Source organism: Spermophilus citellus (genome assembly GCF_964194105.1).
Source record: "Spermophilus citellus genome assembly, chromosome: 13".
NCBI classification, from domain to species: Eukaryota; Metazoa; Chordata; class Mammalia; order Rodentia; family Sciuridae; genus Spermophilus; species Spermophilus citellus.
The window spans coordinates 90,950,981-90,967,059 of NC_138193.1; the positions used below are offsets into that span (position 1 = coordinate 90,950,981).

The 16,079-nt window shown below is 33.0% G+C and overlaps 1 protein-coding gene across 11 annotated transcripts in view; it reads right to left on the reverse strand.

The window, feature by feature from the left end:
- Nucleotides 1-16,079, reverse strand: part of BIRC6 (baculoviral IAP repeat containing 6) — a 218,837-nt gene that overhangs the window by 92,452 nt on the left and 110,306 nt on the right. For all 11 annotated transcript variants that reach the window (XR_014018696.1, XM_081265581.1, XM_081265578.1 and 8 more), the window contains 12 exons: nt 15,947-16,078; nt 14,745-14,960; nt 13,707-13,890; nt 12,909-13,064; nt 11,813-11,946; nt 10,921-11,074; nt 8,286-8,402; nt 5,532-5,686; nt 4,929-5,055; nt 4,461-4,571; nt 3,578-3,711; nt 1,416-1,543 (listed from right to left, as the gene is read on the reverse strand). Coding sequence is in view for 10 of the 11 variants with exons in the window: in XM_081265581.1 (XP_081121707.1) it covers nt 1,416-1,543; nt 3,578-3,711; nt 4,461-4,571; nt 4,929-5,055; nt 5,532-5,686; nt 8,286-8,402; nt 10,921-11,074; nt 11,813-11,946; nt 12,909-13,064; nt 13,707-13,890; nt 14,745-14,960; nt 15,947-16,078 (1,748 nt within the window). In the remaining variant the exon portion in view is untranslated. The remainder of the gene's footprint in view (nt 1-1,415; nt 1,544-3,577; nt 3,712-4,460; nt 4,572-4,928; nt 5,056-5,531; nt 5,687-8,285; nt 8,403-10,920; nt 11,075-11,812; nt 11,947-12,908; nt 13,065-13,706; nt 13,891-14,744; nt 14,961-15,946; nt 16,079) is intronic.

Below are 16,079 nucleotides of genomic sequence, written 5' to 3' on the forward strand. Positions count from 1 at the left end.
TTTGCATTCCTCCTGCCTCAGCATCCCAAGTAGGTGGGATTACAGGGATGCACCATCATATCCACCTTGACTTCTTGATGACACAAAAATGGTAATTAATTTTTAAAAAACTCAAATATTCCAGATGTTTTGTTTGTCATGTATTTTTTGGTAACTATTAAAAGATTTTTTTGAGAAAGTAATGTTGGATTTTATGAAATGTTTTATATAATGATGGAAAAGATTTTATTAGTGTCACATATGCTCTTTTTTTAAAATTTTTAATATTTTATTTTTTAGTTATCGGCGGACACAACATCTTTGTTTGTATGTGGTGCTGAGGATCGAACCCGGGCCGCACGCATGCCAGGCGAGCGCGCTACCGCTGAGCCACATCTCTAGCCCCGTCACATATGCTCTTGAAGCATTCATACATTATCAGAACAAACCCAGCACTGTCGCAATTTTTCCATCTAAATATTTAATTTTTAGTTTTTTTAGGTGAACACAATATCTTTATTTTGTTTCTATGTGGTGCTGAGAATCGAACCCAGTGCCTCATGGATGCTAGGCTCATGTGTTACCACTTGTGCCACATCCCCAGCCCAATTTATCCATCTAAAACATTGCCTGATTATGTGTTTTCTTGAAATATTTATTTTTTAGATGTAGTTGGACATAATACTTTTATTTATATATATAAATAATTTTATTAAGATTTTAATAAAATTATTTATATAAATAAATAAAGATGTTGAGGTTTGAACCCAGGGCCTCGCATGGGCTAGGTGGAGCTCTACCTCTGAGCCACTACCCCAGTCCCCTGAATGATTATGTTAATAAATACATTTAGTATTTCTATATGAGATTATTAATAAACAATATTTTCTTTTGTAAGTTATCCTCTCCAGGTTTTCTTATGATATATAAATTCAATGGTAGCTTTATTTCTGTTTTCCAGAATAATTTCAAATAGCCGCAAAATAAATTTTACCTATAAGATTTATAATGACTGGGCTGGGTTTGTAGTTCAGTGGTAGAGTGCTTGCATATGTGAGGAACTGGGTTCAATCCTCAGCACCACGTAAAAATAAGTAAATAAACTAAAGGTATTGTGTCCATCTACAACTAAAAAAAAAAAAATATTTAAAAACATTTATGACTAATCTATGAAACCATTAAAAGCAGGCAAATTTTCAGGCACTAGATATTCCTTCCTTATTAGACAGCTGAGGGATTTACAAGGGCCTTAATGAAACAAAATGAAAGTGAATCTGGAAACAAACCAAAGAACTCCCCCCGACACACACTCCTAAATACCTACTGTTCTGCCAATTCATTCTCAGATAAATTCCTAACAAACATTAAAGTAAAGTATATCTGGAAGATTACAGGTGACGTCTGTATTGAGACAACAAGAGTACACTGAAATTTACCTTTCTGTTGAAAGTATATGAATCAGCTTGAGCAAAAATTCACTGAATATCTGAGGACATGTTGAAGATAGATGCACTTGTAATCGGGTAAGAAATTCTTGCATAGCTTGTGTAGCTGTTGGACCAACCTGAAGAGAAATGTATTTCCACTAAAAACAGCTCACTATTATTATTTATAGAAGCAGTCACTATAATGGCATAGGATGTAAAGTCAAAAGATGCACTGTTATAATTTCCATATAAGAAAGAACAAAAATATAAACAGTGGCAGAGGAAACTGACATTTTAGGTCTTAGTTTATTTATTATAAATGGCAAATTATAGAAATGATTAACAAAAGCTTTTTCTTTTCTTTCCCACTGAACCACAACCCCAAGCCTTTTTCATATTTTACTTAGTGACAGGGTCTCACTGAGTTGCTTAGGGCTGTGCTAAAGTTGATGAGGCTGGCTTTGAACTCAAAATCTTCCTACCTAGGCTGAGCAGCTGGCATTAATAGATTTTTCATCGTGGTTTATATATAACAAAAATTAGGTTTGATGAATAAATCATAAAACTCTGAAATTTTAGAAAAATAAAATGCAATATAATCCTACATACTAAATTAAATCAATTTAATTATTAATAATGGACCAAGAAATTAAACTCTTAACCAAACTTCCTACATAAAACCAAGATATAAGATATCATCACAAGGAAAGCTTATCCTTAATAATTTACTCTGCCATATTGGGTGAGGACAGGCATCCTGGTACCTAACTCTACTACTAACAAGCTATATAATTTGGGGCAGTATAGCAGACGTATGTTTTTTCACATTTAATATAATGAAATTGGAATTAGTGATCTCAAATTAATTCATCTTTACACATAGTTATCTCTCAGGAACATGTCTGTCCCTACCAAAATTCTGTCCCAATCTATTAATAGTTTCTTCCCTCCTTTTTACTTGACTCTTTACTATGACCATAAAATTAAACTTTCAATGTCAAAATATTCACTGAAAGTATCCACCCAAATTTAAAGTTGATGAAGGCAGAGACTGTCTTGGTAAATACTTTCATCACTAATATTGAGAACAGTACCTAGGCCTAGTACAGAGAAACCTATTGAACACTTATTGAACAAATGAAATAACAGAAGGACTAAGACTATTATGGGGGGCTGGGGATGTGGCTCAAGCGCGCTCGCCTGGCATGCGTGCGGCCCGGGTTCGATCCTTAGCACCACATACCAACAAAGATGTTGTGTCTGCCGAAAACTAAAAATAAATAAATATTAAAAAAAAAAGACTATTATGGACTACGCAACAAAATTAGAACTTGTTTAATGGCAAAGCCAGATAAGAATTTTAAAAGAATCAAAAATGATGAATTGAAAGAAACCTTGGAAAACCTCCATTAAAAATATTTATGAATACTAAAGATATTTTATACAAGATATTTAAACTAGAAGCAGTATAATACAAGAAGAAATTAAGTTGTTAATTAAACAGAAAATGTTGAATTCTAAGCAATATTTTGTTATTTTTTGCTATCCAAATACAATAAATAATATAAAATGTCTGAGCTATTAATCTTTTTTTTTGGGGGGGGGGTGGTGGTTGTGGGGGTGTTACCAGGAAGTGAACCCAGGGAGACTTAACCACTGAGACACAACCCAGGCACTTTTTAATATTTTATTTAGACACCAGATCTCACTGAGTTGCTTAGCACCTCCCTAAATTACTGAGGCTGGCTGTGAACTCATAATCCTCCTGCCTCAGCCTCACAGGCTGCTGAGTTTACAAGAAAACTTACGCCCAACTCTGAGCTATCAATCCCAAAAGCAGAACTCACAAAAAAGAATTCTTAAATCTTCATTCCAAAAATTTTAAGTGTTTTCTTGGCTTTGTAATTACATTAAATTATAAACCTAAATTATACAAAATCAATGCCAAACACATACTCTACATTAAAAAAAAAAATTCAATGTTCTTTGATAACAACCTACCACCTGTTGTCCAGTTTCTATATAGCTACTTTATAAATAATACAAAATTATTTATTACACTAACATACAAGGGCTATTACTTAAATTTTAATGATGAAAATTTTATAGTTTTACTTCAAAAATATTATTTATTGAATAGTCTGGGCACATCACTAATTAAGTTTTATTACCTGTGGACTGTGTTGATTTGTTCCGTGTGGACTGGTACCAGAAAGAAATTTCACTAATACATGAATGAGGTTTGGATCTGAAACCAACAAATGAGCAGTACTCTCCTGAGTTCCAATCCCACTGCTGGAACCAGCTATTAAAAAATAATAATAATAATTAATCTTAATAAATTGACTACAAAACAACAATTTCCAATATATATATAAACATCTTTTAGTTCAAAGAAAACTTATATATTGATAGTAATTACAAGTTTATTGAAAGAGTTCCAACCTATACACACTATTGATAGACCTGGATTTCATTCTTTATTTTCATCTACCACATTATCTCCTTCCTCATTCTTCTGACTATGAATACAGTCAAGTGAAAAACAAACAACACCTTACCATTATGTTAGGAGTATATTTTTAGGAACTATTTTTCCTTTGCTTTTCAGATAAACTATAACTCCGTTTTCTAAGATAAACTGAGGCCAAAACTATTCCTTTTTGCATGTTACATACAACTAACTAATGTATAGGCAACCCACTGATTCTCTTGAGCAGAATACAACATCTTTGTTTATCAGATAGCAATATTTTTATCTCATTTTTGGATAATATATTCTAAATAAGAAAATAGAAGAGCACTTTGATGTTAAACAATGATTCAAATAACAGCTTTATCAAACTGACAGAACTCTCAATTTAATGAAGTCTTTCTCAAATATAGATTGAAATCCATCCTCTTATTATAACTTCCAGATTGAATACAATGTAATTGAAAGGACTTCAATTACTTACACAACCACATCACTTCTGGTAAAAATATGTTAAGAATTCGATAATAAGCATATTAAAATGTACATCAGAAATTACGTTAATAAGTTTCTGAACTTACAATTAAGCTGCATGTTTGTCATGAGTGTTAGGCTATGGAGTACAAGGCACCATGTCCGGAGCAAAGTATTGGGATACCACGCTAGCACTGTGAGAAAGCTAGTTATTGAGGCTACATACAAAAGAGGAAAGAAAAAAATTTTACTCAGAAAAACTGAATATTTACTAAGAATTAAAAACCAAAAGAAAGAACTAACAAATAAGATTATTTTTTAAAATTAGCTCATTAATACTGTCCTTGGAACACACAAATACAGTTCCGAATTAAATACAACTAAAACTTTGAGAATCAATAACATTTCCCAGCAAGGGTAGAGCTCAGTCTGCAACACTTAAAATAACATGTTCTCATTACAAATTTGTTATACATGCATAGAAACTGGTACATTTTAGGTACATTTAACCTAATTATTACTATTTAGCTATTTTATTTATACCTATTAGGGTTTTTTCTACAAATAAATCTTACCTTGATTTAATGAAATGACAGGTATTCGATTAGCATTATATAAAAAAATGTCTGCTCCAGTCTCTTTATTTCCAGATGAGCTAGAATTCAGGCTCAATGTGAGCCACAACTGGAGAAGTGACTCCAACTGAAAATGAATGAAAATTGACAGGGGGGAAAAAAAGTACATATTATAAAATGTGTTTCAACAAAAATCTTACTGCTTAGAATCTTGTCATGAATAAAGAAATTTTTCAATTAAATATTTCCCCCAGTTACTTCATGTGACAAGCAAGTACATCTTAAAATTCCAGAACAAAATTTAACTCAGTTAAAATTTACCATTTACATCATATAAATGTTTTTCTAAGTTAAAAGAGGTTATTCAAGTTATTAAATTGATGGGTTTTATACAATATGTGGTAGAAAGTAAGGCTTAAAATCATGAAAATTAAAAATGGTCCCTTTAAGGAGGACCTGTGATAATTAAAGCATTTCCAATATTGTTCCAATTGAGTATAATTAATAATCACCATCAAGTTGCAAATGAACTTTACAGTTAGTTTCACCATTTCAGAGGCTCCCAATAATATGTTAAAATATCATTTTCTCCCAAAGTCATACCTGAACATGATGGACTTGAAGCATGGAAAAAAGTTTGTTGAAACAAACATTTAACATTGGTACAGATGATAACTGTATAATAAGCTGGCTGGTTTGGTTTGCTGTTTGTAAACCTCCTAGAAGTGAATCATCTGTTCCAGTGGGAGACTGAGATACTGAAAATCAAACAGAAGTATGATGTTATAAACAAAGTTTCAGAACACACACTAACTCGTTACTTATATGTATGCATAGGTAAAAATAATTTTTTTAACCTGCATTCTGTAAAATGATTTAAAGTCATATGTTAGCATCTGAAAAACTTAATTTTTAACATTGTTTGAAGGTAAAAAAGATAGTCACCAACAAGAGAAGCTCCCAAATACACAGGACTCATTCAATAAAGGAAAAGAATATACTCTTTAACAGTTTTTGCTAATTAATAAAAGAGGAAAGGGAAAGAAAGAAGAATCTTATCTGATTTTATTATTCATTGTGGGGATTTTTGTTTTGTTTTTTCTTCTCATCATGGCACTAGAAATTAAACCCTAGGCTTCTGTTACCATTGAGCTACACCCCCAGTCATTTTTATTTTGAGACAGGGTATCCCTAAACTTCCTAGGCTAGCTTCAATTCTGTAATCCTTCTGCCTCAGGCTCCCAACCAGCTAAGATTATAGACATGTACCACCCTGCCTGGCGTGATTCTAGACACTGATGGATTATTAGAATCACATAGGCAAAATGCAAAATTCTGATGTTCAGGCTACATGCCAAATGAATTATGTACTGATAACTTTTCCTTCTTTTTCTTTTCTTTTTTTTTTGGTGAAGTATCCCAGGCTGGTCTCAAACTTGTGACCCTCCTACCTCAGCCTCCCAAGTAACTGGGGATTTCAAATGTGTGTCAGCAGGCCAAACAAACTGAGAATTTAATCATGGTGATCAGAAAAATACAGGGACACTTAGAGGTTTTTGTTCATATATTTAGAATATGATTATACTAAAAGATACACACTTGTATGCAGGATAGTAATCAAAACAGAATGTTAAAAGAAGCAGATAGGAATTTTAAAAAGACCTTATAAGTTGTTTCAAACAAACAATGTATAACAATGGTTTATCTGGGATAGTGCTGAGTTGTCTCTGGTCATGCAGAAGCTGAACCCTATTGGTGGTGGGATGGAAGGGTCCCATATTACAAAGAAGATACAATATTAGTTTACCAATACAAAGATGATAGGACACTAAGTCATCCTCTTTGTCTTTCTCCTTTACTCTGTACCTTCGAAGGCAAAAAACAAACCAGAGTACAAACTGAAAGAATATAAATTAATTTAAGGAAGAAACTAAAACGAGTTCTCTATTAAAATGAATTGTGGAACCTCCTTTACAGGAGAAGCAGGTATTGATCTTCCTGCGTTCCAAAAACTATCTCTGGCTTCAGAGAAAGCAAACTGATTTTTAGGCCAAGAAAAATAAAACCATTATTGTCTCCTCAGCACAGCTCTTCAATTTTTGTTTTTCAGAAACAGGGTGTTATTATTAACTATACTTTTCTGACATGAGGAAATCAACAAAAGTTTACCACTGTATATCAAAATCAGTAATGGCGGGGCATGATGGTGCACACCTGTAATCCAGTAGTTTGGGAGGCAAAGGCAGGAAGATTGTGAGTTCAAAGCCAGCCTCAGCAACTAGTAAGGCCCTAAGCAACTCAGTGAGACCCTGTCTCTGAATAAAATATGAGATAGGGCTGAAGATGTGGCTCAGTGGTCAAGTGCCACTGAGTTCAATCCCCAGTAACACCCCCTCCACTCCCGGAACCAAAACACTCACACAAACACTTAAAAAAAAAAAGTCAATAATGTCCAAATCTGCAAAGCCATCTGTTTCTGTTATGCAGCCATGCTCATTGTCTAATTGTCTATGGCTACATTCCCACACTAAGTCAGAATTGAAAAGTTTTAGCATACCATACGGCAAGTAAAGTCCAAAATGCTTACTAATGGCCCTTTATGAAAAAGTTTGCCTTCTCTTTTTGCTTATAATTTTTTTTTTTTTTTTTTTTGGTGAAGTATCCCAGGCTGGTCTCAAATTTGTGATCCTCCTACCTCAGCCTCCCAAGTAACTGGGCATTTCAAATGTGTGTCAGCAGGCCAAACAAATTGAGAATTTAATCATGGGGATCAGAAAAATATAGGGACACTTAGAAGTTTTTGTTCATATATTTAGAATATGATTATACTAAAAAGATACACACTTGTGTGCAGGATAACTACTAAATCTTCTCAATTATGGAATTCAGTTATAAGGCCCATTTGGATGCCATGCCACCTATACATTCCATCCTAGTCTTTGAGGATGATAAAGATGTTTTTATTAAAAACTCCACTCTTGGGCCTGGGGCTCAGTGGTAGAGTGCCTGCCTCACATGTGTGATGCACTGGGTTCAATTCTCAGCATCACAAATAAATAAATGAATAAAATAAAGGTCCATCAACACAAAATTAAAAACAAAAAACAAAACAAAAAAAAACCTCTATTCTTATTTGTTTGTTTTTTGTTGGGACTGGGGATTGAGCCCTGAGATGCTCTACTATTGAACTTCATTGCCACCCCTTTTTATTTTTACTTTGAGGCAGGGTATTGCTGATAAGCTCCTTTAGATGCACAACAGATATGGAATTTTGACATTTGTCCTTGTAGAATGCGCCTGTAAATAATCAAGACGAATCATTCCTTATAATTGTCTAAAAATTGTCATTTTACTTACATGTTGGAGATGTATTTGTTAATGCTTGTAAAATGGAATCTGCTTCCAGAGTGGACATCATTTTTAACATAAGTTCTGCTTGCTGTTCAAGTCCAACTTCTAGGCGAGCATCTAGGGCTACAAAAAGCAAGTAAAAAGAGGCCTAATTGATCATCATTATTACTTATATCCTACCTCCTACAAAAAAAAGTCAAAATCCAAACTCGGGAAAGGATGTGTATGCCCTTAGACGAGTACAGCTTGGCATGCATTATCAGAGGCAGAGCTGGAAGACCATCTGTACAAATGTGGTTAAAGAGAAGAGACTGAGGTGGGCATAGTGGCACAAGACTGAAATCCCAACTACTCAGGAAACTGAAGCAAGAGGATCCCCAAGTCTGAGGTGAGCCTTGACAACTTGGCAAGATCCTCTAACAAAATAAAGAACTAAAACATAAAGGGCATAGAGGTGAGATCAATGGCAAAGAACCCCAAGTTCAATCCAGAATACTACAAAAAAAAAAAAAAAAAAGAGAGAGAGAGATAGACTAATTAAATAAATAATAGTAGATGCAAATATGTTAAGGATAATGATAGGTTTTTCGCTCAGAAAAAAAAAAAAAGGAGTGTAAATATGGGAAGGGAGAAAACTTAAATGAACCCTACAGAACTACACTATAACCAGATATACCAATGTGAACTCTATCACTTTCAATATATCTAAGACATATGTATAGAAACACACACACACATCCCCTAGCTTTGTTCATCAAGACAGCATGGAAACAGACAACAAAACTAACAAGTACATCTTGCATTCAAATCTTTTTTTTTAAACAATATTCTGCTTTGAATAGATCTGAATACCATATTATTTATACAAGTGGCTAATTCCCAACTAGGGAAAATACACTAAACAATGAGCTGGGGGCATCTCATTTTGTTAGAGAACAAGAAGTGCTCAAAGACTGCTAAGAGTATGTCAAAAAGTTCAAGAGAGGGCTGGGGTTGTAGCTCAGTGGTAGTGCACTTGCCTGGCACATGTGAGGCACTAGCTTCAATCCTCAGCACCACATAGGAATGAATGAATGAATGAGACAAAGGTATGTGTCCATCTACAACTAAAAATTTAAAAATGGTCCAAGAGACCAGATTGCAGGAGATCCTACTGGTCAAATGTAAGACAACTTGAAGATCAAATTACATAAAGATAACACTGAATATATTTAATGAATCTTAAACCAATACATTTTAAAAAATGATTAAAATAATAAATTTTATGTTATTTGCATTTTACCACAATAAAAGCAAACCAGTAACATACTGTAATAAGAAATTATAACTGCGTTAAATAAATTTTTTACAAAGGAGAAAAATGCAACTCAATGAAGAAGAAGCCCGGTGGATACCTCCTTAATCAAGTGATTAATTTTTTTTTCTTTGGTGGTAATGGGATTTGAACCCAGGGCCTTGTGCATGCAAGGCAAGCACTATACCAATTGAGCTATATCCCCAGCCCCTTTAAGTGATTAAATGTAACAGCATCATAAGTAAAACAAATCAAAACCATGGGTCACATACAAGGATACAGCAAACAAAAATGACTATTATTGCTGTGATATTCCTACCAAGATTCATGACTTCAATCTAATTATGAGAAAATACCATACAAATCTAAATTGAGGGATGTTCTATAAATAACTAGTCTGTAATCTGCAAAAGGGTCAAGGTCATGAAGGTCAACACTGAGAAACCATCTCAGACTGAAGATCTGACAACTAGAATGCAAAGCATGATTTTCACTGGGTCCTTCTTCGTAAAGGGCATTATTCTGACAACTGTTAAAATCTGAATGGCCTCTCAGTATAAGGTAATAGTAATATTAATATTCTGATTCTGATGGAATATGCTTCTTTGATGTGCTCATATTAAAGAATGTCTAGCTTTTAAACCAAAAAATTGGATTGGCAGGGGCTGGGGATGTGGCTCAAGTGGTAGCGCGCTCGCCTGGTATGCGTGCGGCCCGGGTTCGATCCTCAGCACCACATACCAACAAAGATGTTGTGTCCGCCGAGAACTAAAAAATAAATATTAAAAATTCTCTCTCTCTCTCTCACTCTCTCTCCTCTCTCTCTCTCTCAAAAAAAAAAAAATTGGATTGGCAGCTTACACTCAACTGGTTCAGGATAACAAACATGCTCTGAATTTTACTTGTTTCAAACTTTTTCAAATCTGTAATTATTTCCATTTTTAAGATATTTTATTGAAAAATTTAAATGTTACATTGTACATGACCAGTAAAGTGAAAAACTAGTATTCAATGTGGGGTTTTTTATACATAAAAATTTATTATTAAAAAGATAATAAAGCAAAACAAAGCACAATTATTTAAAATCATTGTCAGTCTCATACAACCCACAAATAATTTTTGCTAAGTATTATTTTGAGAAACAGATGGACCATCATTGAATGAAAGCTCCTCTAAACTTTATGATAGAAAAGAACAGGAAGCTCTGAATGACACTCTATGGTACAACTTTGACACCAAACCTATTGTACACTCAGGCTCAATTTCTCAAGAGACAAAATATATATAAATTTAGTACTTGCTTTAAGAATAGTATATACCTCAAAACAGTCACATATAAACACTTACCCTGAGATACTGAAACACTAACTGTTTGTGATCCATTCTTTTCTGTGTTTGCTGGTGGCTTTGCTACAGGGATTCCCAAACCTCCGATGTAAGGATTATAATTGTAGGTACAATAATCAGCACCCCAGTAATCATACCATGTACTGCTTATAGGCTTAAAAAAAAATGGAAAAGAAGTTGTGGTTTATTTTTGTTTTTTTTACTGTAAACTAAAACAGGACTACACAATAAACATTCTTCACATCCTTTAAATTTTCACCCATTTAGAATATTAATGATTTGCAAGAATGTTTCAATGATAGCCTTTTCATTTTTTGAAAAATCTAAAAATTTAACAAACCAAAAGAACAATACCACTACAAAGTATTATAGGTGTATCTTCTTTAGAAAAAGGGGAGGCTAACATAGAAGATTAACCTAAAAGAAGCTCAGTTTAGATAAAGACTATTGGCTGCCTGAAAGGCTGATAATCCTTAACTCAATTTCTAAATGCTTATTAATGATACTTATAATAATTATTAATGGCTACATCAACAAAAATGGTGTAAATTTCCTTCATGCTATTCCATAAGTTTCTTTTAAAAAATGCCTATAGTACTATAGCAATTTAATGAATTTTACATATACTGAATAAATGGGATTCATTTGGTAATAATTTTGTATATTTTCTTTTTTTAAAATATTCATTTATTTATTTATTTAGTTTTCGGCAGATACAACATCTTTGTTGGTATGTGGTGCTGAGGATCGAACCCGGGCCGCACGCATGCCAGGTGAGCGCACTACCGCTTGAGCCACATCCCCAGCCCAGTATATTTTCTTCTTTGAAGTAATTGCTAATCTAAAAATGTATGAGTATTTTGATTACATACAATATTCTAATAGAGCATACCTTAAAAACTTTGGCTGCAAGGGGATCCTTTTCTAAATCAATATCTAGAGGATCAATGTCAACTTCCATTAGATCTTGAAGTAACTCAAGGTCAATTTCCTTATCTTTTTCCAAAGAAGAGAGGGGGGGTGTGCCTTTAAATAATTGAAAATTACTGTATTATATTTAACATGAAATTTAGCCAACATATTGCTTTTAGTTGCAGAAAAAAATATTTTGTTTACATGTAACAGACACATGCTAAAAGATATTAAAAGTTTAAAAATCTAAACTTTTACACTTAATTATTAATCAGTACATAAAGGTATTACTTCACAGAACAAAATAAAAAACACAACTAGCATGATACTTGATTTCCTAGAGAAAATACCACAATATTAGCTGTTGTTGAATCAAGTTGCATAAACTTTGCTATTAAAAGTAGTCATAGCTGGCTGGGTTTGTAGCTCAGTGGTAGAGCGTTCGCCTAGCATGTGCGAGACCCTGGGCTCAAACCTCAGCACAAATAAAAACAAATAAATTAAATAAAAGGTACTGTGTCCATCTACAACTAAAAAAAAAAAAAAATCACTTTAAAAAAATAGTCATAACCAGGCATGGTGAAGCACACCTGTAATCCCAGCAAGAGGATTGCAAGAATAAGTCTAGCCTCAGCAAATTAGTGAGGCTCTATGCAACATAGAAAGACCGTCTCAAAATAAAAAATAAAAAGGGCTGGGGATGGGCTCAGTAGTTAAGCACAGCTGGGTTCAATCTTCCATATCCCCACACACTCCCCTACCCCCCAAAAAAGAGGGAGAGAGAAGTCATTAAATGTTCCCCACATTTTATTGAAACTTCTACAGATACAAATCAGACTATATCAAAGTAATTGGGATATTATGAAATGATAGTACTTTGTTGTAATTAACACTCACACCCAGAAACAAGGCAAAATATGTTTACTGGAAAAATATCTTGCATCATTATATAAGATCAAAAACCTCAAATGAAAACGTAAAAACCCATTTTATACTTCATAGCATTCTTTATTTTGAAATGTACTCAATTTGTACAAAATACTAAGGAATATTTTTTAAAAATTTTTTTACTGTACCTGTTAAATCATGTGTCAAAGGTTCATCTATAGTTTCCAGCAACTGAACTGAAGACGGCTGAAGGGAGTCGTCAGAGTCACCAGCTGTTGCACCTACATCATCACCCACTGCTCCTTCTTCCATGGCTTCTGCAGCTACTGGTGCCAACAATTCTCCTGCATTTAAGAAGATAATCCTAACCACTTTAATAACTTAGACACAGTCTTCTAATATATATTGAACCATTATATTTTTCCTTCCAGTGTTCAGAAAGACACATATACTCTACCAACTAGAAAAGAAAATACGGCAAATGAGTTCTCACCTACCTAAAGAATGCTAAAACTCACTGAAGTACCTACAAATGCCTAAAACAAATAACTAGTAGGGAAAAACGCACAATATTCAAAATCAACATGGAGTTATTATAATCACTTTCAGATGTTAACTTACTTAGTCATCAAAACAAGCTTATAAGGAAAGGTATTTTTAATATCCTTATTTTACAAACGAAGAAGCTCAAGCATAGTGATTTCTTAAAGGTCACATAAATAACTAGTAAGAAGCATACCAATGTTATTAACAAAGCAGATTAGTTTCAATATTCATGCACTTAAACAAACTAACTCCTCTCGAAAGACTTAGATCAAAACTGTCAACATAAATTAAGTAGAAAAGTAATTTTAAATGGTTGCTACTGCTTGACATTAAAGAGAATTTTATGCTTTTAAGAGATTACAATTTCCTTTAACGAGTAATTAGTTAAGCAATGACAAGTTAATTCTGACATACCCAAGGAAAAATAAATCCTTACAAACCTGCCAAAATATCCTGTAGCATACAAGTTAAGGAATACTGAGCCCAAGCACCACCCCAAGATATATCTCCTCTATTGAAGTCAGTTCCAACCAAAAGCAACAGCAGTCTTTCCAGTTGTGGTTCATTCACAATTTCACACAAATGAATGGTTGGTCTTGTGGCATTTGCAATGCGTGCAAGAACCTAGAATACATTTTATAAAACCATATAAAAATTATACATTTTTCCAAAAAATAATAGAAATCTATCAATAGGTTTGGCACTACACTAATGATTTACAATAATAAGTATGATTCTGGTATCTAAGTAATTACTTGAGATGAAATATGGAAGAAAGTAATCTTTTTTGGTTTTGTTTTTTTCTTTTTGTTTTTTTGTTTTTTGGTAATGCTGGGAAATGAACCCAGGCCCAAACACATGACACAAAGACATTTTACCACAGAGTTATCCTCTGCTTCATTTTTTATCTTATTTTGAGACAGGGTCTCTCTAAATTCCTCAGAATGGCCTCAAACTTGAGATTTTCCTGCCTCGGCCTCCCAAGTTGCTGGGATTACAGGCATGCACTATGGTGCCGAGCAAAAATAATGTAATTTCATCAGTGCAGTGTTAAATCTAGTTTTAAATCTGGGTGGAACAGTTAAGAATAACTTCTATAAATAGTGAACATGCTACAGGAAAACAATCATAACTTTGAAAGTCTTTCATTAATATCATGTGACACTTATCTGTATATATCATAATTTAACTTAAGAAAGGTTAAGTTGAAATAGACATACCCAAATTACCCACATTTAAAACACCTGACTTTTAAATAGATTAAAATTTATATTAGATTTCTCTAGAAATAAATGAAAAAATTTAAATCTTTCAACGCACAATAAAAAAAAAACTTAAGTAACTGCAAAAAAAGAAAACCAAAAGATGAACTACTATTTTATCTTAATCAAAATCAAATAAAAACTGTGTACTTCTGAAGTTCTTTTTCTTACCCTTTAAAGTCTAGATTTATAAATTACACATAATAGTTTACTTACCTTACAGACAAATAATAAGAGATCTGCATGACATGTAAAGTCCATGGAGAGGAGAAACAAAATGAGTTTTTGGACTACTGAGATGCAACGTTCATGGGCAAGAGTAAATGGAAGTGGTTCTATCTCTGGACTTTCTTTTGTTGTAGTAACTTCTGTGTCTAAGTTAGAACGAGACCATTCTGCTGTCCGGCGCAAACGAATTAGATCCTTAAAGTGCTGTATACAGAAATTTACAGTTTTTAAATCAATGCTTATTTAATGAAAAAGTTTCAGTATACATTTATGAAAATATTACTCAACACACAACTTACAGTGAATAAAATTTTTAGATTAAACTATAAGCTTCAAAAAGTAAGATTATTAAAAACTGTATTGAGCAATATATCTTACCTCTGTATAAAAGCTTTTCGGAAAAGTGAAATTCTACAGAAGGGCCAGAGAAATATATAATGGCAAACCTAACATCTTTAATTAGTATCACTAAAATATCCTAAGTGTGATGTATACAGGTTGGGTGGTTCCAAGTCATTCCAAGACTGAGTGGAATAAGCATATTTATAAAAACACAATATACAAATGTGACTACTACATGTTATGTATACACATATATTCACACATACCCATATATACATATGCATACAAGTGACTATGTTTTATTTTATTAAAATAACTACCACAACTTCATTTTCACTTTCAAGGACATATATAGGCTATATTTGAAACCTGTGCATGACCGGATCCAAAAGAAATTTCAATTCTAAACCTAACAATGAAAATCTTACAATAACATACTAAAAATCTCTTTGAGATGCCAAAAATTTTCACTTTACATTTTTTATTTTTAAAATTAACAAAAAGGTATTTGTAATCATCCAGTATTTTTTGTATTATAGAAGAGAAAAAACCAACAACATGAATGCCACATGAGCAAAACTATATATCCCACTGCTTTCTTTATATTTAGTTTACTAAATTTTAATCCACTTTGAAGTAATAAACAGAACAGGTTACAAAACATTTCCTTGATTTAAAGTCTACCTCACCAAAAAAAGTTGAATAGATTGGTATTTTTTTTTTGATAAGCAGAACAACATATTTAAATTTTCTGATCATTCCTAAAGATACTTAATAAAATAACTTAAGATGCTTAAAAATAAAAAAAAAAGCAGCTTTTCTAAGATAATTAAAAAATATACCCATACCTTTGAAGTAGCCTGCTTTAGTTTTGCTTGTTCTACTAGGAGTTTATATGATGATCCCTTATTACTTTGTATTTTTTCTTTCTCCATCTGTTCCACCAACGCCTTCTGTTTTGCTTTCAGTAGGTTAAGTTGC